Source organism: Coenobita brevimanus, chromosome 64 (assembly GCF_032717465.1).
Source record: "Coenobita brevimanus isolate Jiangsu-jjx chromosome 64, ASM3271746v2, whole genome shotgun sequence".
Taxonomy (NCBI): Eukaryota; Metazoa; Arthropoda; class Malacostraca; order Decapoda; family Coenobitidae; genus Coenobita; species Coenobita brevimanus.
This window is the reverse complement of record NC_137017.1, coordinates 2,768,381-2,795,890: the sequence shown is the minus strand read 5'-3', so window position 1 is coordinate 2,795,890 and position 27,510 is coordinate 2,768,381. Positions and strand designations below refer to the sequence as shown.

The 27,510-nt window shown below is 42.6% G+C and overlaps 1 protein-coding gene across 1 annotated transcript in view; it reads left to right on the top strand.

The window, feature by feature from the left end:
• The window catches only part of LOC145404618 (uncharacterized), a 114,234-nt gene that overhangs the window by 50,521 nt on the left and 36,203 nt on the right, over positions 1 to 27,510 (top strand). Inside the window, exons 5-7 of the mRNA XM_080276140.1 lie at positions 18,410 to 18,606; positions 22,107 to 22,236; positions 25,818 to 25,949. Coding sequence (XP_080132266.1) covers positions 18,410 to 18,606; positions 22,107 to 22,236; positions 25,818 to 25,949 — 459 coding nt within the window. The remainder of the gene's footprint in view (positions 1 to 18,409; positions 18,607 to 22,106; positions 22,237 to 25,817; positions 25,950 to 27,510) is intronic.

Here is a 27,510-nt window from a genome sequence, read left to right as displayed (position 1 = left end):
CCAAAAATTGTGCTGGTACCCGATGTTGCCCGAGCCAAAAAGGTGAACGTTCTACCAGCTACCTCAAATGACCAGATCTGAATTTCGACCCCCTTAAAACCATCCTTGGGTCACCCTGATTCAGAATATACATGGGTCTGCGGGTCTCAGGCCCTTTGTTTGAGTGTGATTGAAGGACAAACAAACACACAAGAAAACAAACAATGTGGCTCTTTTATATACATAGATTCTTAAATTATCCAACACAAAATCACATCACAGCCAAATGACAGTTGATTGATAATGCATAAACCACAGAGCAGAATTTAATGCATAAATAGGCTAGGTAGATATGTTTACATAAGTAGACATGCTGGGCCAAAAAGGCGAACATTCTACTGGTGACCTCAAATGACCCAGATCTGAATATTGACCTTGTAAAACCATCCTTGGGTCACCCTGATACAGAATATACATGGGTCTGGGGGTCTTTGGCCCTTGGTTTGGATGTGATAGAAGGATAAACAAACAAGCAAGCAAGAAAACAACCAATGTGGTTCTTTTATATACAGTATATAGATTCTTAAATTTCCCAACACCAAATCACATCACAGCCAAATAACAGTTGATTGATAATGCATAAACCACATAGCGGAATTTAATGCACAAACCACATAGCAGAATTTAATGCATAAACAGACTAGGTAGGTATGTTTACATAAGAGGACTTGTAATAGTGGAAGAACATAAGGGTAGGGGTACATGGATTCCAAGGCTAGAGGGCAAGCCTGCTGACTTCCAGCCTGGTTTCCTTGCCATGCCTCTTGCAGTAACTGCTGCACCTCCCTTTCAAAGCCTTTGAAGTTCAAACAGAGACTTCAGAAATGAGGTTGCCTTCCACTTACCTCTCCAGCTGCTCCAGATCCAAGTCAGTGCACTCCCAGTCTACTTTTTGTGGGTAGCAGTAGTAGTGCATGATGGGTATCTGGTGACGTGCAGTGGCTTTGGTATGGTGATCTTGATAGAGATGCACAAGTTAGGTGACACCAGTGATCATTAGTGAACACTCTGATGGAGTTTGCTCATAGGTGAGGCAGGCATGCAGAACATCAAGCACCAAAGTTTTGGCAAGTTCTTGTGTAACAGATTTGCCTGGGTTGGCATGTTGTTTTAGTTCATGGCTTCTTTGTTGCCATTCTTGCAGTTACAGCTTGTCCTTGTTGAGCTCTGTGACAGTCTCCGCAGTGCTTCAGTTGCCACTTCCATCACTCCATAACTTAGCATAGCTAGGCACTCTTCCTGCCGCCTTTTTTGTTTTTGCCTCCATACCTTGAGCAACACCCTTAGTCTTTGAAATAAAGAGATGGCTCACCTGTGCATACAAGGTGGTTCACAGTCTCTAGGTTCAGCTCATTCTAGCTGCAAGGAAGTTACTGATGGTGAATTTTGTACCAGAATTCAACAATGGTGATTGCTTCGTGTAGAATTCTCCTGTCATATGCTTAGCACATTGGCTTGTATGTCTGCTGGGTTCATGTTCTCATCACTTCCATCAGTAACTCTGCACCTGTTTTAATTGTAATGTGGAGGTCATGCATGTGGCACCTTGTTCTTCATATCCCTCCTGAACAGGAAGAACTGAAGCCAGCCAGAAGATACCTTAAAGCTGGTGTTTTGGCACATCCATTTAGCAGCCACAACAAGGAATGACTATCTATTGCCCATAGCAGGACAGAATCCTTAGGCTCGTTTTTGTGTACGTATCGCATCACTTAAGGTGCTAAATACAGCTGTGCTGTACTAATGGATGATTTACGCGGTATTAATTTGTATTGTATTAGTATCATCACGTCTTTAGGCACTCTGAAACCCAAGTCACTTTTCCTGACCGTTTAAGTTGTAAGGATCGTTAATTCAGTCACATAGTAATGGTGCCATGCATTTACTTTGCCTTCCCTGCTATCAGCACATTTTATTTTGTCTGATTTTTGTAAATTAACCAGGTGGCTTTGTAATAAAAAGAATAATAGAAAAGGCATTGTTTCTGTGAGGTAAAGAAAACGTAACTAGCAGGATGGTTGAACTGATTGGAATATAAGTGGGTAGAAGGAGCATGACATTACAAGGAAAAGAATCTGTTGCTGGCCTGGCATGCCGAAACTGAGCCTCACTACTGCTGATCCCTCACAGACAACCTCACCACCCTGCATAATGATCGATTAGATTTTGGTTGGCATACATCTTGGCCCCATGTACAGTAATTGTAATATATACGAAGTCTGATTGAAAAATATCTGACCTGTAGTGTGGTGGGGGGGGGGGAAACTTACTGAGTTCAGACTTTAATCCCCTTCAAAGTATACCACTTGAGACTCTGCACACTTAGGCCAGTCATCCTTCAACCATTGGAAACATTTTGTAAAGTTAGTTTTTGGGATTGCCGGCAAAATCTTTGTTGCATTTGTCTTTATCTCATTTGTGTCCTCAAATCTCGAACCCTTCAGTGGCATCTTCAGTTTGGGAAATAGCCAAAAGTCTCAGGGAACCATGTCAGGAGAGTAGAGAGCCTGCCTGACCTGTTTGATGCTGTGTTTGGCCAAAATTCCAGGATGAGATGGGATGAGTGGGCTGGAGCATTGTTATGGGGGAGCTTCAGTCCTCCACCTCCCACAACCTTCGTCTCTTGCAGTGCACTACATTCTGTAGGCAACAGAGAACTCCCAAGTAGTACTAGTTATTGATTGTTTGGCCTTCTGGAGTGTACTTATAATGAACAACACCCTGGCAGTTCAAAGAAGACTCTCAGCATGAGCTACACCTTGCCTCGAACCTGCCATGCCTTCTTTGGCCTTAGTTTCATCACGAAAAGCCTGACGAATCTTCCTGATCATTTCAGATTGCATGTCACCATATTTTATACAGAATTTGATGCAATAATGTTGCTCATTTCACTCAGTCATTACGGCACAAAACTTAAATGCAACAAGCAAGAAGAACACGTCTTCAGACACATGCTGCTGGGCAGTGACTGGGCTGGGCGACAGTGCTCAAGCCTGCATACAACAATTCAAGGTCATGGTCCACTGAGTCGCTTCCCGTTCCTTCTGGTGGTTTACAAGAAAATATGGTCAGATACTTTTCAGTCAGACCTTGTACAGTACATTGTACCACATCCTCAAAGGTCGGTCCCCATTCTGGAACATGTCATGGGAACGTCATTCCCCATTCCAGAACCTTTAGATACTCTTATGTTCCCAGCCACTGCTCTACAATAAACAGTTGTAGGACATTGGAACACCATTCATTTTAAAGCTAAAGAGTTGTCCTTTGCTGGGTATAATGATTTTTATGATGGGCTTAATAGTTTTCGTAGGAGCAGTTTTTGAAAAATCTTTTTTTTTTTTTTTTCCCAAAAATGCCCTTTAAACAGTGCCCGACCTCAAGGGGTTAAGGGTCTATTAGATTCCAGTGAGAGTGTACTGTGTGAATAAAACCATATTAATGTCATTTGTGCCAATGGAAGATTGATTGCATATAGAGTCGTCTGTCTATCTATCTATCTATTGCCAGACGCCTCAATCCCGTTTGGGGTGGCCACAAACAAATCGCCTCCAGGTCGCCCTGTCCCCCGCCATTTCACTGCCCTGCTCCCAACTCACACACCCCTCTCTCATATACCTCTCCACCCCATCCCTCCATCTCATCCTCGGCCTCCCCCTCCCTCTTTCCCCCTCCACCTCACTCACATACACTCTCTTCGTCAGTCTTTCACCCTCCATCCTCTCCACATGGCCAAACCACCTCAGTGTGTTCCTCATAACGCTTCCTATCACATCCACATCAACACCACAACGCTCCTTTATATCCTCATTCGTCAGCCTGTCTTTCCACAGGCTCCTCTTAAATAACTCATTTCCACTGCTCTCACTCTTGACTTGTGTCCTTCCAACAACGTCCAAGCTTCACTTCCGTACGTTAGAGTTGGTATCACAATACTGTCATGTAGTAACTTTTTCACTTCCATGCTCACTTCCCTGTTTCTTATCACTGCTTTCAAAGAACCAGCAACCTTTCTTCCCTGCTGTACCCTTTCAAGCACTTCACCCTCCAAACCTCCATCCTTACTCATCACACTACCCAAGTACTTAAACGTACTCACATTTTCCAATTCCTCACCATCCAACCTCGCTGTACATTCACTGACTTCACCTCTCTCAAAGACCATCACTTTACTCTTCCCTACATTCACCTTTAGATAGTGCTGGCACTATTTAAACTGGAGGCTTAATTTGGGTTCGTTTCGTTTTTGAGGGCTCCAGCATCCTTGCATGCATTGGCCTTGGTCACCTATTGATAGCTCTTCATGCTGCTAAATCTGTGGCAGCCTGCCTGTTCAGTCCTTTAACCCTGAGGTCACACTTAATGACCTCGTTCCACATCTTTTTTGGTCTACCCCTCACAACCCCACCCCTAATATTGACACTTCTTGCTTTTTGCACCCAATTATCATCCCCCATCCTCTCCACATGCCCAAACCACCTCAATCTACCCCCACAACACCAATACACTCTAGTCCCATCCTACCTCTCAACTCTTCCATCGTAAACCCAGCTCCCCCAGGCCTTCAGCGCAGGGATGCACTACACATTCACTTAATCATTGTCATTTCTGTATGTTGAGCCTATGATTATCCTTCTCCATTACTGCCCAGGTCTTACTACCGTACAGTATTACACTCCCAACACATGCAGCATACAAAGATCTTAAGCACGTAAGGAGAGCCGTCTCAATGTCAGGAGAGGCAACAGCTCCCCGAACTTCTTCCAAGCATTTCTCAAGGTAGTGACAGAGCTAGCACCAGCCCCACGTCCAGCACATAACATGTCTCCCAAATAAAAAAAAACACTTCCACACACTCAAGAGGCTCACCAGCAACTTCAATCCTTTCACGCCTGACAATGTCCACCTGCTCTCCTCGACACACTGCACACAAAATAAACATTATCTTGCAGTCTGCCTCTAATACGACTACATTTCTTATGCATCCACTTATCACAAACACTGCAGAAGATGGAATTACTTCCCACACCCTTGTGGCAAATTGCACATGCCCACTCTCCTTCTTCTTTGAAAATACCACCACCAACCCTAGATATCATCACTTTTGTTTTATCTGTATATATTCTGAAGTCCTTGTGCCCCATACCATCTCTTCACTTCCTAAATCTTTCCTCCGCCTCCCTTTCATTCTCTGCAAGCAACATCAGATCATCAGCATACAACATCTCCCACAGGAGTCCATTTCTGAAGTCATGTGAGAGGGCTTCAGGTTCCATGATAAACAACAAGGGACTCAAAACTGATCCCTTATGCACACCAACATTCACGGAAAACTCATCACTCAAATCTCCATTCATTCTTACCTGGATATGAGCAACCACAAGCATGGCCATAAACACCCTAACCAGCCGCTCCACGATCCCAAGCTTTCTCATTTCCCACCTCACTATGTCTCTAGGGACTGTCAGAGGCCTTCTCCAAATCAACAAAAACAAAGTACAGTTCCCTTTTCTTTCCTATATATTTTTCCTGAAGCTGTCGAACTGTGAATATGCATCAGTGGTCCGCCTGCCTGGGATAAACCCAAACTGCATCTCATCAGTATTTACTCACTGTCTAATCATACCTTCTAAAACTCTCTCTCCATTACCTTCATTATCTAATCTAAAAGCTTTATACCTATATAATTTCCTCATTCCAGGGCATCAGCCTTCCCCATGTACACATTTACAGCTACACTTTTCAGCCATTCATTTGGGACAACACACTCATATATAATCATATTTATCAGGTCACTGACTAATCTCACTCCTATATTTCCTGAGGCCATCAACATTTCAACAGTCAGCCCAGACACATGTGCTGCCTTCCCCACCTGCATCCTGCCTTTTGACTCACTCACAGTATCAGCGTCAATCAAAAGCCAAGGGCCAATCACTGGATCTGCTGGCTCCAAACCTTTCCTCTCCTAGTCAAACTCCTCATTCAACAACCTGCCATAATGCATTCTTCATGCATCTTTAATATCCCCACTGTTCACCACTACCATTCCTTCATCATTCTTCACACACTGCTCACCCATAATATCCCAAGTATCTCTCTTCACCTAATTTGCCACCTTAAATATCATATTCTTCCATTCCACATGATTAGGTTATCAGGCAAATGTCTGTGACTCCGACATCTCCTGGTATACCTCTTTTCTAGTCCTACGCTTGGCAGCCAAGTATTCCTGTGTTACCACTCTTCTTCCATTCCCAGAAAAGCCTTCTTTTCTCCTTAACCGCAGCTTCTACACCCTCATCGCACCACCAAGTTACTTTATGTCTTGTTGGGCCTCTTGTCCAACTGCGTACTGGATCAGTAACTCAAGAGGTTGTTCTTGAGGGCTCTGCACTATTCATTAACACCTCTGTCAATGGCTCCCTGTTAAGCCACCACTCTCCTCATCTCGCTATAGAAAGCACTCCTTACTGCTTAGTTTTCCAGCTTCCATATTTTCCTCCTAGGTACATGAGTCCTCCTTTTCATCACTCGTTCTTTAAGCATCATGTCACATATCAATAATTTGTGCTGCTGCACACACACCTCATTTCCTATAACTTGAACATCCCCACTAACATCCTATCTGCCCCCCTGACCAGAAAATAATCTATCTGACTTCTGTTTCCCCCAGACTCGTATGTAATCAACCTACTTTCTCTTTTCCTAAAATGTGTGTAGCACACAGTCATGTTCATTGCCTCCCCAAACACAAGTATCCTTTCCCCTTCCTCATTTCTTGTACCATACACACATCCCCCATGCACTCATTCATAACCCTTTTCGCACTGCAGACCTCATATAAGGCACAATGAAGGTTTGAACTGGCCACATTGCAGGCCTCATCTGAGGTATAATTTATATTGGCTATAAAACGTGACTCAGGGGAGGTAAACTATCTTACAAAGTCCAGCAGGGGTTAGAGGTCGAAGACAAGGTAAGCAGAACTCTAAGAATGAGGTTGTTTCATGTGGAAAGGCCATATAATTTCATCAGGCAGTAGCCAGAGGAAATCCAATATTCTGTTTGTTGCTTAGACTAGGAATGATCAGTGAAGTTCAGACAAAATAGGATTTCTCTCTCTCTCTCATTTCTGGACCATGGTGTGAAATTGATATTTTTTTTTTTTCTTGATTGTTGCAAGTGACATGCAGCGTTCCTGAATGTAATTATAGAAACTCTTAAAGGAGAAGTACATAATAAGTAAATTAATGTACAGTACATATTTTCTATACAGTGAGGCCTTGATAAACGAAAACTCAGAGTATGAGTTTTTGATGTTAAGAAAGCGATGAATATAGGACAGATTCCACAATACGAAAGTATCTATCATGATGATACGAAAAACAATACGAAAGGAAATACGAAAATTTCAAAATGGGCACTTGCTTGTGACGAGGAAACAAACTAAACCCTCTCTGGTAAACAATTTTTCACCTGCTTCTCAGTTGAGTCCACGGTTTTGGGACAGTTCGCTGTCAGGTCAGTTTGCTGTCACAGCAGTAACAAGACAATTCGCTGTCAGGACTTTTTGCCCCTTCATTTATTTACATATGAGTTTATTTAGCAAGTATATTAGTTTTTGAATTATATGAGTTATAAAGGTGATGGTGGTTTATTCTTTTTTTAATAAATGTACAATATGGCATCAGATAGTTGGTATTAACAGAAAAAAATATAAATATATTAAAATGTGAATCAAGTGACGTACGATGTTTCACTTCTTCATTTAACATAAGGCTACATATGAGACATTGGCATTTATATGAACGCCTAATAACCTCAAGTAAATGATGGACATACTCTAAAATTATACGACTAATCATATTACGTCTGCATTCTCAGTTGATCACTCACTCTCAGCCTACTGCATCCAAAAATTACAATAAAAATTACTGATGACAGCAATGGGAGATGCCAGGTTATAATTCAAAATCGACTACAGTGAGGCAGAAGCAAGTTAAATATTGACTACAAGTGCAGATTATAAATAATATCCAAAGCCTACGCTGTTGAATGAACATAGACCTTGATAGTTCCCCGTGAAATTAGTTATTATAGTATTAATTAATTAATATTAAGTATATTTATAGAATGACGAGGAATCGTCCCGGGTGCGAATTGTTGTGACGGGGAATTGTCCATGTTTTGACAGGGAATTGACTTCACGGCGAACTGTCCCAAAACCGAGTCCACGTCTCTCCTCGCAGCTTCGTTGTGCATGAGGATACTTTTGCAGCTCTACACCTTTTCGTACTGTTTAGACATACCTCCCAAGCGCCCTGCATGATCTCCAGCATTGGGGGAGCCTGCTGCAAAGAAGCAGCAGTACCGTACTCTAACTCTGGAGAGGAAATTGGAAATTATAAGACGTCAAGAGAAGGGGCAGGGAGTCTCGGAGATTGGGTGTTCTTTAGGCCTTGCAGCTTCCACCATTGGGACTGTGACCAAGAAAAAGGAGATGTACAAGAAAATGGCCACCTTGTTTTCTACATCTACAGGTATTACTTACCTCTACAAGTATTACTCACTTCAGAATAGGAGGGGTAAAGTGTAGATGGGGGTCCGAGGGGGTCCTGGGATGCATCCCCCCATTTCTGTGTATATTTCAATGGGGAATATTGTTCCAATATACAAAATTTTGAGTTACGAAGGTATTTTCGGTCCCTGTCCCTTTCGTTTATCGAGGGCTCACTGTATCTGTCTATATATACTGTGAGTCAGTGAAAATGCATCAGTAGATTACCTGCGGTTTATTGTGTGTAAGTTCGATATATGTAAATGTAGTTCACACAGTGGGTCCATCAGTATCTCTTACAAGTTTACGACAGAATATAAGGACAAGGAAATCACTACATAAACAGTCATCACTTCATTTGTGACTTGACTCCTTGACAGGTAATTCCACACTACAGGTGTCCGTCAGTACGGGGTGTGGCCACCATTTATAGCACCAGTCGAGTAGGGCGGTTTTCCCAAGGTGGATGGAAAGCTGATGACAGGGAGAGCTAGAGCTCCTGTTTTATCAGGCCATAGAACTAGCTCCTGATCATTCCCCTGTGCTGAACTTTTTCTGTGTTTCAGTAACACCGACAGTAGTCTAGCATGCACTCCAATACAAGTTCCTCTTACTGTCATCACCAAACTACATGCTCATTACACACTACACTTCCTATTCAAAATTTATATCCCCCCCCCAAAAAAAAATGCATCTCATAACCAAGCCTTGGAGTCCTGTGGGACGGGGGCATCAAAGCCTCCACCATCCGCCCCTCTCCCAGTGACAACCAAGCAAGATGCCTGGAACCACTGTCTGACTCACTTCTCCATTTTGCAACATTCATGGTCCTTCTTCTAGCTTTCTCTTGGTTGAGCACTACCTCTCCTCCTCTAAACCTTACCATCTCTTCCTAACAGAGACTCAGCTGTCTGAGACAACTGTTAACAAACCCTTCTCTGTATCTTGCTACTTTCTCTATACTCATTTCAAAGCCAAAGGTGGCTTTTGTGTATATGTATGCAACAACATATCTTGCTCTCGTGTTCCTGAACTTGGATCTTCTGAATTGTCTACTCTCTGGCTTTGGCTTTACTGTCATTCTGTGACTGAATATATCTGTGCTGTTTACTTATCTCCTAATTCTACGGACTATGATATATTCTTCAACTATCTTACTTCTAAGATGAAACACATCCTATCAATTTCTCCTTTCTCTGAAATCTCCATTCTAGGAGATTTCAATGTTCACCACCACCTGTGGCTCTCCTCTCCTTTCACTGATTCACCAGGTATGCAAGCCCACATCTTTTCTATCCTTAATGACCTTGAGGAGCTTGTACAGCAAGCTACCCATATCCCTGACCACCTTGGGGGGAGTTCCAACATACTTGACCTCTTCCTTGCAGCTATTGCTTGTGGTTATGGTCTTCATCATTCCTCTCCGTTGGGCTCCTCCGATCACAGCCTTATCGCCTTAACCTGTCCTATCGCTCCAGTAAGGCCTGTGGACCCTCCTAAGAAGACTCAGTTGTAGCACTTTGGAGCTGCCAATGTGGAGGCCCTCAGGCAGTACTTCTTTGATTTTCCCTGGAATGATTATTGCTTCCATGGACTTGAGCCATCTGAGTGTGCTCAGTGCATTATGGAAGGGGGTGATAGGAGTGGGTGAGGAAGGTCATGGGAGGAGAGGAATGGGGTGGGAATGCATAGAAAACGGGAATCGCACCGCCTGGAAGGCTAACTTTCTTCAACTTTGATGGGCTATAGCTCATGAACTAGTTGGTCCAAAATGCTTCGGTTTGCAGCATAAGGTGTGTAAATTCAAGCTCTAAACCATGGGCACAATTTTTACTTCTGTAAGAGCCGAGGAATTGGCTCCATATACAGATTTTCACACCGGTACGGTTGATTGAATTACGTACCCTAGGGGTTAATCGCACTTATTCTAATACTGTCCACTACTGGGAGAAGGCTTACAAAAGGCACTGGAGCCGCCCTGCCCCTGAATCTCATCTCTTTTATGTTTTGGCCCTGAATTGTGCTAGGTCTGTTCTTTGCTTCGCTAAAAATAACTTCATTCATACTAAATGCTCTGAACACTCCAATCAGAATTCTTGCTGCTCCTTTTGGCACCTTTTCTGGCAACTTTACCTCATCATCCTTCCCTCATCTTTTCTACTCTGATGGCTCTGTAGATATTTCTTCTATTGATAAAGCCGCACTCATCACTCAGACTTTTTCTTCCAATTCAACCTTAAATAATTCCAGTGCTGTTCCTCCATCACTTCCCTCTTCTGACTTCCTCATGACTGACATTAAAGTTTCTTCAGCTGATGTATTTTCAGCCATCACTGGCCTCAGTACTAACAAGGCATATGGGCCTCATGGGGTCCCTCCTGTTGTCATCAAGAATTGTGTTTCTGAGCTTACATGCTGCCTAGGGAAACTCTTTTTGCCTTTGCCTGTCAAGTGTCAACTTGTACCTTTCCCTTTTGCTGAAAATTTGCTGTCATTCAGTCTGTCCCAAAGAAAGGTGACCATTCCCAGCCCTCAGACTATCATTCAGTTGCTTAAACATCCTGTTTCCAATGTTTTTTAGTCTGTTCTTAACAAAAATTTTTAAAGCATCTTTCTTATCACAACCTTCTTTCTGATCGTCAATATGGGTTCTGTCAGGGATGCTCCACTGGTGATCTTTTCACCTACCTCTCAGACTCCTGGTCATCCTTCATTCGGGACTTTGGTGAAAGCTTTGCCATTGCACTTGACATCTCAAAATCTTTTGACCAAATCTGGAATAAATCTTTAATCTCCAAACTGCCCTCTTACAGTTTCTAGCCCCCTATCTGTGCCTTCATTTCAAGCTTCCTTTCTGGTTGTTCTATAGCTGCTGTTGTAGACGGCCACTATTCTTCTCATAGAGCTGTCAATAGTTGTGTTCTTCAGGGCTCTGTCCTATTGCCAACTTTTTTTTCCGTTTGTTCTTCATTTATCTCATAAGCTGTATGTCTAACCCTATCCTTTCATACACTGATGATTCCATCCTTCACCTTTCCATTTGGATCCTGCAGCGTCCATCTCAGCAGTTACTTCAGCAGACAAGGGATAAGCTGTGGCACACCTTATATATGACGTGGCCCTTATCCTAGATTGAGGTAAAAGTAATCTTGTTTTTAATGCATCAGAAACTCAGTTCTTACATCTATCAACCCAACAGAATCTTCCGCAAGAGTACCCTCAGAGGTTTAACAATATCCGTCTCAATCCTGCATCATCTTTAAACATACAAGGGGTTTCATTTTTGTGGGATTTATCTTGAAATGAACATATTACCTCTTGTAAAAGCTGCATCAAAGAGATTAAGTGTGCTAAGCAGACTCTCTGCCCTTTTTACAGACAGTTGTTGACTTATTCACGGGTTTTATTCGTTCCTGTGTAGAGTACAACACTTGTGTGGGGAGGCTCCGTAAATACAGCTCTTCTCAGCAAGGTGGAGTCAAAGGCATTTTGTCTCATCAACTCTCCTCCACTTACTGACTCCCTTCTGCAGCTGTCTCTTTGCAGCATTGTTGCATCTTTATCTCTTTTCAATCGCTACTTCAATGGTCACTGTTCCTCAGAACTGCTTGCGTCCCTCCACCACTACAGCGGGCGTGTAGCACCCGTCTAGCAGCAGTCTCTCATCCCTTTTCTGTCCATCTCTCGAATGCAAGAGTTAACCATTATTCTCCGTCCTTCATATATGCAGCAGATTAGCTGTGGAACTGTTTCCCTCTGTCTGTATATCCTACTGCTTATAATGTTCAGTCTCTCAAACGCAGTGTGTCCAGACATCTTGAAATGAATGGATTTTGAATTTGGCTCTCTATTGTCTTGTTTTTGTTTTTTCTTGGAGGGAACAATTTTGCAGGCTCCTGGCCTTTGATTCCTTCTTCCTTTAAAAAAAAAAAAAAAAAAAAAAAAAAAAAAAAAAGGACATCAATTCACAGAGTGCGTACTCTGGAACACTTTCCCATTCTTCATCACTGCCTGGATCAGTAATTGTCTGTTTTGTGGTTTAGAGTCATGCAGTGATAGACACCTCACAAGATAATCCAATACATGTTCAGCTGGGTTTGAATCAGGTGAGCAGGCAGGCCATGGCGATATATTGACATTCTCAGCCTGCAGAAACTCAGTTGTGACACGAACTACATGTGGACAAGCATTATCTTGTTGCAACATTTTTATGCCTGGATGGTTGCATAGAAATGGGACTGCATGGGATTTGAGAATGTTGTTGATGTATTTCTGATCCATCAGGTTACCTTCGTTGATCACTAAGAGTGTGTTGTAGTCAGCTGAAATCTCTGCCCATGCCATGATGCCAGGTTCACCCCAGTGATTACCCTGTCTCACACAACATTTAGCATAGCAATCATTATGTGCCCTCCAGACTTGCAGACATCTTTCAGAGTGTTCCACACAGAGATGACATTCATCTGTGAAGAGAACAGTATTCCACTGTAGTTTGGTCCAGTGTTCATGCTGGCTACACCACTGTAGTCTGTTCTGACAATGGGCGAGTGAGAGATCTAAAACCCTTACGGGGCTATGTGCATTTAGACCAAACATCCACAGTTACCGCTGTAAGGTGGACGTGCTTATCCGATGATTATGTCGACCAGGATTCTCACGTGCTGTTTTTGCCGTCGACAGGAATCTATTCCAGATATGCGGCACCTGGATGTGGTGACTTTATGTTCTGTTGAGACATGTACTCTTCCAGGACATTGTCAATTGTCAACTGAGCTTGTTTCATGATGCCTTTGGATGACCCTGACAGTCATTAACCCTTTAACCGCAGGTGTCATCTCAGAATGACACTGCAAAAACTGGACCAAACCGCTGGTGTCATTCTCGAATGTTTGTGAATACAGTATTTTGAATACCCCGCGTTTTTTCCGTGCGCCAATTGTTTCAAGGGAGAGTAGCTATTAAGTTCTTTCACTCCAGCCGACCCCCACCTCCCTCCTCCCACCCCCTGGGCCCCCACCTCCCACCCCCCGGGCCCCCCACCCCACCCCTGACCAACACGCATCAGTATCTGTTCAGCTGTGTGAGTGACAACACGGCTGATGTGGCAGTGAAGTGCAGGCAATTACAGTGCCTTTTACCTGCCTCAGTGAACACAGAGTGGGTGTTTATCGTATGTGCAGTGTTCATATATGTTTATAGTATTATTATCAGAATGAGGGTGGCATTTGGTAATGGTGTGTGAGCGAAAAATAGTGATTACAACACCGCTGATGTGGCAGTGAAGTGCGGGCAATTACAGTGCCTTTTACCTGCCTCAGTGAACACAGGGTGGGTGTTTATCGTATGTGCAGTGTTCATATATGTTTATAGTATTATTATCAGAATGAGGTTGGCATTTGGTAATGATGTGTGAGCGAAGGTGATGGTGTGTGAGCGAAAAATAGTGATTTTAGATCGCTCACTTCTAACGGCACTGCCCATCCAGTGATAGTCAACGAAATCATGAAACCTACATCATTGCAAAGCTGAAGGTTAGTACTTTCTAATGGTACCTTATTTTTTGTTCTAGATTAATTCTGTGCAGAGTTATAAAGGTTTAAAGTTTGTTTACATTTTGACTGAAACCCCCGCGGGAGAGGACAGTCGGGGCAAAACAATACCCGCAGTTAAAGGGTTAAATGATGACATCCCACAATCTACGAGCTGCATCACGTTGTGCCATGCCTCCACCACCCCTTAGGCACAATGACCTTTTAGGCATGAAAAATGTGGCATGATGGCAGTCTTTCATGAACTAACAGACTGTATTCCACTTATACATAATCTAACCTTCTTCTAGACATAAAACAACCATATGCTCCTTTTCCACCAGTAGGCAGTGAGTGGAATGGGCTGAATTGATTAATCTTATCTCTGAGACAGTGCATCGTGAACAAAACGAATCTTGTCTTCAGCTGGATGTTGTATGAGTACGTGATCATACCAAATCAGATCATTGTTGGAAACAACCAACAGTACAGGAATTGTTGCAACTGTATTACAGTAATCCCCGTACTATCTGGACGCCCATTTTCCAGACATCCCCACTTACCGGATATTTTGGTCCTGGGATCCAATATTCAAAAAAAATAAATAAATAAAAAAATAAAAATCCGACTTTTTTTTCCTCCCGTAATTTGAACTCAGCGTGCACGGCACGGACCTGCTGTGTTCTGGTGCGTAGTTCTGCCACCGTCCACTAGAGCGCCCCTGCATCCTCCCCACTTACCGCCCGTCTCTTGTTGTGAGTGCACGCTCGTGATCATGGTCGCCCACCTGCTCTCTTTTGTGGTGGTGCCTTACGTGCTGCAGGCGCTGCTGCTGCTCTGTTGCCTCTTGTTAGTGTGTGTGATGATGGCCATGCTGCCTGAGAAGAGGAAGAGAGTGGTTTTGACTTTGGAGAAGAAGAGGGAGATATTGGACAAGGTGGATGCGGGATGGTCAACCTCACTCATGCTTCGTGAATTCAGCCTGGCCCGATCTATTTTGTTTGATATCAAGCGATCCCCTGACAAACTCATACAGTACAAGGCTGACTTCTCGTCAAAAAGCAAACGCAATGTGGAGAGAAAGATATGTTTACTCCCCGGTATGCAGAATTTGACCGCTCCACGTTGATTTGGTATCAACAGCAATGTGCTGCTGGTGTGCTGGTGCGTGGCACCTAGCTGAAGGCTGCTGCTGAGAAGTTTGCAAGGCTTCACAATGCCCTAGACTTCAAGGCATCCGAGGGTTGGCTCTTTGCGTTCAAGTTACGGCATGGCCTTACCAACTGTAAGGCCCATGGCGAAGCTTTGGACACCAGCGAGGATGGAGTAGAGGAGTTTCGGCCCAAGGTGAAGCGCTTGATCGACAGGGAGGGCCTCACTTTCGGTCAAGTCTACAACGCCGATGAAACTGGTTTATTCTATCGCTCTTTGCCAACGAACACTCTAGCCGAGGAGACGGAGAAGCGTGTACCTGGCCGCAAGCTCTCCAAGCAACGGATATCTGCTTTGTGTTGTGCCAGTGCTAACGGCATGCACCGGCTTAAGCCCGTTATTGTTGGCCGTACAAAGCAGCCTTGGTGTCTTTGTAGGGTGATGGATGGCCTTCCTGTTGTTTGGTACCATTCTTTGAAGGCATGGATCACTGCCCACATCTTCAAAGACTGGTTCCACCGCCATTTCGTCAAGGAGGTCATCCATTACCAGACGGAGAAACTGAGAATCCCACGCGACCAGGTAAAGGCCCTCCTTCTCCTTGATAATGCACCTGCTCACCCATGCGACAAGGACATGGTGGCTGAGAATGGGCGCATTCGGTGTATGTTTCTGCCACCTAATACGACTGCTCTCATCCAACCAATGGACCAAAGAGTGATCGTGGCAATGAAGTAGTTGTATCGACGGAAGTTCGTGGACGAGGTGATGGTTGTTCTCGAGGACGAGGATGAGTGCAGGGAGGGACGGGACACGCAAGGCCAGCGGACTTTGGAAAACCTTTGCTGCCACAACATCAAGTCTGCTATTTACAACTGGGCCAGTGTATGGAAGGAAGTCCCTGTCAAGACTAGAAAATAGTTGGTCTCGTCTGCTTCTTGGAACGGATGTGGAGCACGATTTCCTTGGTTTTGACGTGGATGACTTTCATGCATGTCTACGTGTGCATGGGGATGATGTTGATGTGGATGAAGTGCGTGAGTGGTTGAATGACGACGAGGGTGATCCTGGGTATCAGACCATGTCTGATATCGAGATCACATCTTCAGTTGCAGGTGTCAGTACCAAGCTTGAAAATTCCGACGAGGACGGCGACGATGATGTGGACTCCTCTCAGTGCGCCACTACTCCAGCCATCCCCAAGCTGAGCGCACTCCGGGAACCTTTAGACTTCATTCTCGACTACCTGGAACACTCGGACTGTGACAGGGAGATGGGGCCCTTGGGACTTGTGGAGGAAGTGCGCACTTTCAGGCGGCGCATCATTAATCGCCAAAATCGTCGTTCCTTGCATCAATCAACCATTGACAACTTTTTTAGATCCGTGACCCCTGCTGTGCCCAGCCCTGGCTCCACTCCATTGACTCCCCAAGACAGGCCCTCATGCTCCAACCCACAACCCAGCACATCAGGCACGGTGGAGTCACCATTTGACGTGAGTTTGCATCTGTCTTCAAAGTCGTCTGCAGTGGGTACTCCGTCACCACGACCCAGCGACGCACCCCAAGGCCACCTGCATCAGCTACTCTCAGACTCTGACTAATTAACCCTTTAATCAGAGGCATTGTTTTGACCCTACTGCCCCCCCCCCAGGGGGTTCCAGCCAAAATGTAAACAAGTTTTAAACCCTTATAACTCTGCACAGAATAAAGCTAGAGTGAAAAATAAGGTTCCATTAGAAAGTACTTACCTTCAGCTTTGCAATGATGTAGATTTCATGACTTTGTGGACTTTCACTGGACGGGCAGTGCCATTAGAAGTGAGGGATCTAAAATCACATTTTTCACCCCACACACCATTACCAAATGCCAACCACACTCTGATAATATTACTGTAAAAATATATAAGCACTGCACATACAATAAACACCCACTCTGTGTTCACTGAGGCAGATAAAAGGCACTGTAATTGCCCACACTTCACTGCCATGTTAGCACCATTGTCACTCACAAAGCTGGACAGAGACTGATGCGTGTTTGGGCAGGGGTGGGTTTGGGCCCGGGGGGTTGGAGGAGGGAGGTGGGGGGTTGGCAGGAGTGAAAGAACTTAATAGCTACGCTCCCTTAAAACAGTTGGCGCACGGAAAAAATGTGTGGTATTCAAAATATTCACAAACATTCCAGAATGACACCCGCGATTTGGTCCCGTTTTTTCAATGTCATTCTGGAATGACACCCGCGGTTAAGGGGTTAAAGAGCAAGAACTTCTCCACTAGACCACACGGGAATTTACGGTGTTGTGCAGTAAATAAAACAGTGCATAGTATTAAGAAATTTGAATTGTGAATGCAAAGACTAAAGCACAGATTGCAACACTGATTTTATTAACGTTCAGTGGAGCGCAAATTAACTCGAGTGTGTTATGTTTAGAAAATGGATTTATGAGTGCAAAGACTTTAAGTGCAGAGTGCAACACTTATTTCTTTAAGGCACAATGGAGCGCAAGTAAGACTAGAGTGCACAGTGTTAAGAGAATGGAATTCTGAGTGCAAAAGACTAAGTTCAGTGCAGGACTTCATGTACAGTGTACTGCAGGTGCTTCAGGTACTCTTTTTTACAGTCAGAGTCTGAGAGGAGGTGGCTTATTCATTGAGATGGCCAGGGACTTGTTGTAAGTACCCAGAATGTTTCATATTGTATAAACTCACCTCTAAAACGTCATTTTATGGTTCTTTTGCATTTATTTCAGTCTTTTATGTCCCTTATTGGTGTGATTTGGGTTTTTAAATAGGTGCTATGCATGTCCAGAGGGAGTTGTACAGGTGTTTTTCTGAGTCAGGGTAGGTTAGGGTCTATAAGTACAAGTCCAGGAGGCTGGGGCCCACTATCCGGACAGGACCACTTTCCAAACATGCCTTTGGCTCTATTACATCGGATAGTGGAGGGATTACTGTAGTTCGTGCATTTTTATTGATTCATTGTGTGTGTGTGTATATATATATATATATATATATATATATATATATATATATATATATATATATATATATATATATATATATATATATATATATATATATATGTACAGTATGCATATTATATAGTATAAATACTGTAATGCCTTTAAACAGCTGCTGAATACAAACAATGAATTGGAGGAGGCACGTGCTGAACTTGCAAGGAAGACTGCAGCTTTGAGTAGTGCTGAGTCACGTCTGAGCTGGGCAGTGGGGTTGGAGGATCGAGTGGCTGTACTTAGTGAGGAAAAAACTGAGTTGGAAACGCAGGTAGCAGGCCTTACGCATAAGCTCAATCAGGCCAATGCCAGGTGAGGGATCTTGGTGTTTGTGTAGGCCCTTATCTTAATTTTGAGCGTTAACATTGCATCCTCAGCTTACCTCTAAGTACATTTAGCCCCTAAAGACCGATGTCTGGCAGTCATCAGTTTCGGGGTCCTGCTACATAAAGTCTAAATTCTGATGATCGTAGACAGGCTGAATATACATATCTTACATGAAAAAAAAATAAATAAATAAAAATAAAGAAAATCTTGGCTTTTTTTTTTTTTTTAATGCTCATTCCTTCAACGTATTTCATGCATGGGCATATAATTCATATTGATTTTAGTGATTTCTTTAAGATTATTTGACAAAAATAATGTATTTTCCTTTTTTTTTTTTTTTTTTTTTTTTTTTTTTTAAATACGACGGGTGACTTTCTAACCATTAGACATATGAGAGTGAAATATACATTTTCAGGTGTGTAAATTCAAGCTCGTGAAATCTATAAGACCAAAATTTACCATGGTGAAAAATTGGACCCAAAATGCGGCTGGGGGCTAGTCAGGGTGCGAGATTTATGGTCTTTAGGCATCAACAAACTTATGATCGTCTTCCTGTTGTAATTATAATTTGCTTTTGCAGGTAGGATTGGAAATTTCAGAGGCAAACCATAATAGTCAGGACTTTGATTTGCATACAAACTTATAATCAGTTTTGTGTTGTTGGCACAGTATGTTGTTGCTAGGAAGACAAAGAGAAAAGATGACAGAATCCTTCTGTATCTCTTGTTCTTCTTGCAAAAACAAATCTGAGTTGTAAGGGAGAAATCATTATATGTTTGTTAGTGACCCTTATCCTCATGCTGCAGCTTCCTGATTAATAGAACAGCATAGATATACACCCACTAAAATAATTGTCGGCACCCTGTGCTTCGACACCCTTTGCATCTATCACTGGCACAGAAGCCTTGAATACACGGTAAGGGTTGGTACACCTGATTCTCTCTGTCTCTGTCTGTCTGTCTCTCTCTCTCTCTCCGGAGGTGCCGCGTGCCAGAGAGGCGACTGCACCAAAATGGCGGAAATAAGTTATCTCTAATTTTTATATTAAAAAAAAAAAAAAAAAAAAAAAAAAAAAAATCTGTAATGACAGACATCATGCTAAGGGAAAACCTGCTTGTCCACACAAGTAAAATGAGGATAAATTGTTTAAATTTGGCCAGTATTCAACAGTGCTATAGATGTGTTAAGTTTAACCTTAATTATCTTAAAACATTGGTTTGGCACAGTCGCCCCTCTGGCAGGTGACACCTCCCCATATAACTCCTGTAGCTTCATGTCGTGTATAACGAATAATTCATAGCAATTGACATAATGGTCGAAGGAAAGTCTCAAAGCATTATCCACCTGATAATATAGAAATCAAAGTGCTGTTATTTTGCTTTGCACCTATCATATCCGAGGTTACCACCTTATGACATGTTGTGATACAGTGACAACCACCATTAGCATTTAAAGAATGAGTTAATGTCAGCCTCAGCTAAACATGTCCACTTTCAAAGAACTATACCACAGTATTATATCTCTGAGCTGCCTTATGTTCTTTCTTACATCTGCTGTACATCCTTCTCCTTTAGGAATTATAAGTTTTATTATTCCCTCTTTAGTATCAATCTTTAATATGTATTCTCTCTTATCAACTGTTTCTTTTCATGTTTTGTCGTTTTTATACTATTTTAATATATTTTTATTAGAAATCTCCTGTAACTGGAGCCAAGCTTTTCATAGGGCCTGTCTTTTACCCTCATTCACACCAGTGATCCTGCATCACAACCTATTGTAGCGCAAGGTTTTTATTATTCAGTTATACTAAGTCATTACATTAACCCATTCACTCCCAGGGTTCCTGCGTGAGGGACCATGCTGGAAGGGTACTTTGCATACTTCCCTTTGCCTGTCAGCTAATAGTCGCGAAGCTCATAGGTCCCTACCCTGGGGTTCCCTTCTTTATTAACTTTTGAAAATGGCCAGTTCTGTCCTATAGTGAGGACCCTAGGCGCAGATGTATTATCTGGGGACAGATCGGCAATCTATCATCCATTAGTGTAAAACTACAACAAGAAATCACAACAATTTGGCATTAACCACAATGAAATGTAGTGGTAAATGTGGTTAGCCATAGTATTGTGTATTAATAATGCCATTAAATTAAAGGAAATAACCAACAAATTTATTAAAATGCCACTAGATTAACAGAATGCACTTAAGCTTTGGATACGAACTCATTGCATTATTCCCTTAATTCAGTAGAAAGAAAAGGCTTGCAGTTCAGCAATCTTGTTTCATTAAGCATTCATCCCACTAAAAATTATTTATTAGTTTAAATAATAATGCAAGGTAACACTTTAGCTACAGTTTCATATGTGTAAAGTATGGTGAATGATGTTTCATTGTGCTAGAAATTGGGATTTTCACACCAAAATGGCAGCACTGCCATTTACACACTACGGAGTAGTCGCACTCAGGACTTTTTTTTTTTTTTTTTTTTTTTTACACTTCTGATATAGCAACTTATTCTGCACATTACACAGCAGCATCCTTTTTTATAATTTTTATGAAAATTATGATATCATGTTGATACTCAAACTCTCCTAAGTAACGTAAAAGGCTGATAATTATAGACAAAACAAATTACTTAATAAATGGTGCTATGAATCCTCTGTTGCCACAGTGCATATGAGCCTAAGGCTCAGCAGATCAGGGAAACCAGTGAAGCACGTTACGCTGAAGTTCATTTTCAGAGCTCACATCTGTTGTGTAAGATTTTATCACATTGAAAGAGCGCCGATAATTTTTTTAGTGGGTGTACCGTCAGCGTAAAAATCTTGTTGCATTGTCTGTTTTTCTGTCCATGGAAGTGCAAGATCTATGTGGTGGATTCAGAGCCATCAACACGGGTGACACTCATCTGTGGCTAATTAAAGTCACTATTGGTAGTTGCTGCAGATTCACTAGTGATTTTTCAAAGTCTGTGGTACAGCATTCATTTTTTTTTTTTTTTTTTTTTTTTTTTTTTTTTAAACACTAAGAAAAACTGTACCGTAATGCAGCATTAAATACAAATCTAGCTTATCAAGTAATCTCACTTGTCTGAGATAATTCTGTCCTTGAGGTGAAAACTTACTTTTCAATGAGTAATTGAATGGATATATGTCCTATTTCATTGGCAGTTCTGTTGCAGTTGTACTTTTATGCTTTGTTTTGCTAAGTCAAGATATTTCATCTTTTTTTTTTTTTTTTTTTTCCCAGTAATTATCTTAGGATTATGATGATAAGGCTGATTTCATATGGTGAGGAGTTTATTCCATGATAAATACAGGACAGTTTATTTTATGTGTATCATTGTGCATGAGGTACATTGCATCATAGCTCAATTGATTTAGGTTATAATTAGAATTTATTGTTGAAATCAGATAGTATTTTGATTTCACCAGTTAAATTTTTATTACTATGTTTTTAGTGGTCTTAAAGCCAAAATATGGTGTCAGGTATAGTTCAGCAGAGGAGGCTCAGAGAGAGGAGTTGGAGCATTTGAGGGCTCGCGTGAACACACTGGAGCAGCGGCATTCACAGGCAGCACTACAAGAAACTGATAAGGTTCAGGCTCTCATGAAGGAGGTCAGTGACCCTCACACAACTCACCTCTGTATATATCATTACATATGGGTGTACAAGACACTGAAAGTGTTGCATTTTAAGCCCTAGCATGTCTTTCTTAATATTCCAGTTACCCAGAAATGCCCAGTATATAGTTTTGAAGAAATGTTCTTAAGATTCAGGGGGTTAGAAATGGTCTTCACTCCTTTAACTTGAGGATGCCCTCCTTATTTTATTCAATGTGATTCCAGATTATTTGATCCAGCTCAAGAAAAATATCCTCAAATTGAAGGGGTTAAATGGCACTTGGGAGTAGTTGGGAGTTTGAAAATTATTCTGTGAAAAATTAATAATTATTTTCCAGTCATTACTATCAGAATAGCATACATTATTTTGAGGACTTAGGTAAATTGAACATTTGTTCTCTATTTTTTATATTTTTACTAGTTTATTATTTGTTCCTTTTTCTGTTAATTTTATTTTCAGGAGTTTATGGTGGGGGCGCTCACCATCCACTCACTCGATGTAGTGCTGCTCTCGGATGTCTGGCCATTCCTCTCCTCCATCCTTCTTTCCTTCCATCCTTTTCTGTCTTTCTTTCCTTCATTCTTTCCTCGTCCTTCTGCCTGTGGGTGACTTTACACTCCCTCTTCTGTCTTTCTTTCCTTCATTCTTTCCTCTTCCTTCTGCCTGTGGGTGACTCTACACTGAGTGACAAGCCAAATGGTTTCCTGTACACCAGGAAACCATTTACTATGCTGGGTGGTAACCATATAACCAAATTTTGGCGCCTGGTGGTTTAATGGGTATTTAAGTCACTCTGATCAGATTAAGCCGGTGATGGTTTATATCCAAGGGATGGTTGAGGTTTATTGCTCTCATAATGCCACTCAGGGATGAGTGAGGCTGGTCACTCTTATCTTAAATGTCAGGACCAACTTGCCTAGCCCCGGACTCCTACGCTTCTCATGGGGCAATGTAGGATTGGATGATGAATGAGTGAATGAATTATTACAGTGTTTGTGTATACATATTTAGTTATTCAGGTGTGGTCCTGCCACATTGCCTATTTGTTCACTGTTAGTAGACATTTTTTTCCAGGTACTTTTTAACCACTACCCCTAATGAAAATTGTTATTAGCACAAGCATTTTCACATCGTGAACCCATCAGACACTCCACTTACCAGCCTCCCTGTTCTGTAGTCTTTCATGTTCTGCTTTATATTTCTGTAGATATTTCATGCTGTTTTGTTTGTATAGTTTATAAGGCTCCTATCACCTAATGGTGGCTCAACATACAGCTCGATCTCTTGCAGCCTCCTTATTCAGTCACCTATCCTTAAGGTCACATCATCATCATCATCTGGACCTCCTTTCCCACCCAAGGGCAGGGTGAGGAGTAGCAGGGTGGGGAGGCTCCCCACATACAGCTCTTCTCAATAGAGTGGAGTCAAAGGCTTTTCGTCTCATTAACTCTCCCCCTCTGACTGACTCCCTTCAAGCTCTGTCTCTTCACCGCAATGTTACATCTTTATCTCTTTTCTGTCGCTACTTCAATGGTCACTGTTCCTCTGAACTGTCTGCATGCATTCCTCCACTTCTACGACAGGCGTGTAGCACCCGTCTAGCAGCAAACTCTCACCCCTTTTCTGTCCAACTCTAATGCAAGAGTTAACCGTTACTCCCAGTCCTTCATTTATGCAACAGGTCAACTCTGGAACTGTCTCCCTCTGTCTGTATTTCCTGCTCCCTACGATCTCCAGTCTTTCAAACGCAGTGTGTCCAGGCATCTCGAAATGAATGGATCTTGAATTTGGCTCTCTCTTGTATTTTGTTTTTCTCTTGGAAGGAACAGTTTTGCAGGCTCATGGCCTTTGGTTCCTTCTTCCTCCAAAAAAAAAAAAAAACATCCAGACAGCCTATGTTTGCCCAGTCCAATGGGCCACACTTCCATTCACTCATCATTCAAGCCTCTGGAATCCTGGCTGTATCTGTCACACTCTGTGAATTCGTCTCAGGTGTTTTTTGGTGTACCTCTTGCAGCCCAACCCCTGATGTTCACACTTCTCACCCTGTGCACCCAGTTATCATCCTCCATCCTCTCAACAAGCCCAGACCATCTCAGTCTACTCCTGTTCATCACAACACTAATACATTCAAGTTCCATCCTTCTTCTCACATCTTCAGTCGCAGCCCTAAACCCCCCAGGCCCCTTTATTTGAGGTTGCACTACACATCCATCTAATCATTGTCATTTCTGTGCATTTGAGCCTATAAATATCCTCATTACTGCCCAAGGCCTGTACTTATAAAACACTAAGACTGCATCATAAGGTGAAAGTCTGTCCTAAATTTACAGGAGCGAGTCATAACTTCTCATATTCGACCTAACCTGAATCATGGCTAAAAACACCTCCCGAGTTGGTATAGCTCTTAGGACGTGGCTTATGACTGAATCATAAAGTTAAACATGGCCGACACACCACCACAACAACAAATTCGCCACCGCCAACCAAGACGTTCTCGTGACAGGAAAGATGTGTGTAATGATGCAGAAATGGTAAAGAGATACTGCTTGGACCGTGCAGGCATAATGTTTGTGACAGATTTGGTGCAGTAGACCCTAAAAAGACCAACGGCAAGAAACAAGGCTCTCACGCCAGAAATGAAAGTTATTTTAACGTTGTGTTGCCTTTCAACAAGAAAAATGCAACTTTGTAGTGGTGACGTCGACTTGTAGGTTTCTGTATCATATTGTTGGAGTTCTCCATGCTGGTGGTGGTGGTGGTAGTGTTTGTTTACAGGATGGTGTGGTGAGGCAACATGTCCTTGTCCACAGTAAAACAAAATGGTAAATAAATAATTCGTAAAACTTGACATTATCAGTTGACTTTTTGCGAAAAACATGTAAGAAAAATATCATAATAATTTTATATTTTTTGTTACGTCTTTTCTCTGATGTTTTTTTGTATTTTTCTTCAGCTTTCAAAACTTGCAAGTGCTACATATAGCAAACCATCTCAGCAGCTTATGATTTCGACCTAACAAAGCCTCGACTTTGTTATGATGAACTGCTCCTTAAGTCTAACATTTCAGACTTTCACCTAACTATGATGTAGGTTTTATAAGTACGGCCCCAGGCCTCACTGTCATACAGCATTACACCCCTAACACATGTTGCATACAAAGACCCATTAGCACAAAGGGAGAGCCCTCTCAGTGTTAAGAGAAGCAGCTTCTCCCTGAACTTCCTCCAACCTCTCCATACCCAAGCCACAGACCCAGCTCCAGTCCAACTTTCAACTCATAATATATCCCCCAAATAACTAAACTCCTCGATGCACTTAAGAGCCTCTCCGGTAGGCTCAATCCTGTCTCGTCTGACAGTCTCGACATGCTCTTCTTGACACACCTCATTAGGCCAGATATATAATTGGATGTCAATTTGGTTTTATGATTCAGTCAGTTTTTGGATAGGAACAGGCAGTTTTAGTACTGTATGTATTTGGTCATTAGAAAATGCTTAATAGTGAACACAAGGAGTGGAAGTTTCTGTACTGGATAATGGTCTTTGTTTTGGTATGTATGTGACACACTACAGAGAGAGATGATGGAACATGCCCTTGAGGAAGCACGCCAGCAACTCAACAACATCAAGGCCTCATGGAGTGACAAGATTACTGCCCTTGAGAACCAAATTAGCCATCTTAATGATAAGATGGCAGAAGACCAGGTGAGTTTTCAGCTTCACTTATAAAGTCCCTCTTCCTGTTCTTCTCTTCCTCCCTCCCCCCTTCTTCCCCCTTCCCTTTCCTCCCCTAAACCCATCCCCTCCCCATCCTCCCCTCCCCCTCCCCATCCCCCTTTCCCCTCCCCATCCCCCTTCCCCTCCCTTTCCCTTTCCCCTTCCCCTTCCCCTTCTTCCTCTCCCTTCTCCTTCCTTTTCCCCCTTTCTCATCCCTTGCCCTTCCCCTTCCCCCTTCTCCCTCCCTCTCTCTCTCTCCCTATCCCTCCCCCTCCCCCCTCCACTTCCCTCTCCCCCTTCCCCTCCCTCTCCCCCTCCCCCTCCCCCTCCCCCTCCCTCTCCCTCTCCCTCTCCCTTTCCCTCACTTTCTCCTCCTCCTCCTCCTTTGGCCTTTGCCTGATGTTAGACTCAGTCTTAGGTTCCATTTTTTTTTTTTTTTCATTATGTGATATGGTAGGTGGGGGCACTCGCTATCCACTCACTCAGTGTAGTGCTGCTCTGAGGTGTTGCCCTTTCCTCTCCTCCATCATTCTTTCCTACCATCCTCTCCTGTCTTTCTTTCTTTCATTCTTTCCTCGGCCTTCTGCTGCCTACGGGTGACTTTACATTCCCTCTTCTCTCTTTCTTTCCTTCATTCTTTCCTCCTCCTCCTGCCTGTGGATGACTGTACACTGAGTGGCAAGCCAAATGGTTTCCTGTACACCAGGAAATCATTTACTATGCTGGGTGGTAACCATATAACTAAATTTTGGCGCCTGGTGGTTTAGTGGGTAATTATGGCACTCCAGTCGGATTGAGCCGGTGAAGGTTTATATCCAAGGAGTGGTTGGGGTTTATTGCTCATGTAATGCCACGCAGGGATGAGTGAGGTTGGTCACTCTCATCTTAAATGTCAGGACCAACTTGCCAAGTCCCGGGTTCCTACACTGCTCATGAGGCAACGTAAGATTGGATAATGGATGGATTACTTACGTATGACGTTGATGCAGTATTTCCAAATCTCCTATTGGAGTGAAATGTTGACAGGATTCTGTGTTATTTTTATAGATTAGCATATCTAGTGGGCCTTTTTAATATATTGGTTTTTAAAAATGTTCTTAAATAGACGGTTCCATTATTGTACTGTACTTCATACTGCTTGTATCTTAGATTTTATGGAATATGAAGCATTCTGATATAGTCACCAAGAGCTAATTTACTAAGCTGTATCATATTTTAATGGATATCTCCTCTGTGATGTATATACATATTTGCTTTATGACTGCAGCTACCTTTGCAATCTCATGGTCTTGTGACGACTGTCGAATGTGCCATGATTAATGAATGCTTATAACATACGATACCATTTTGGTGTAAGTTATATCTGATGCACATTTTAGTGTGTGCTGTGAGGCAGATTATAATCACTGGGGGCTCTGGGGGGCAAAGCCCCCTAGTTAGCTTCCAGTGGATCTGGTGAGGCTTGCACTGCTACTTATGGTTTTAAATTGTATACATTTGAGTTTGTTTGGTGTGCTGACGTCGTGTCCAGTTGACGAGATCGGCAGTA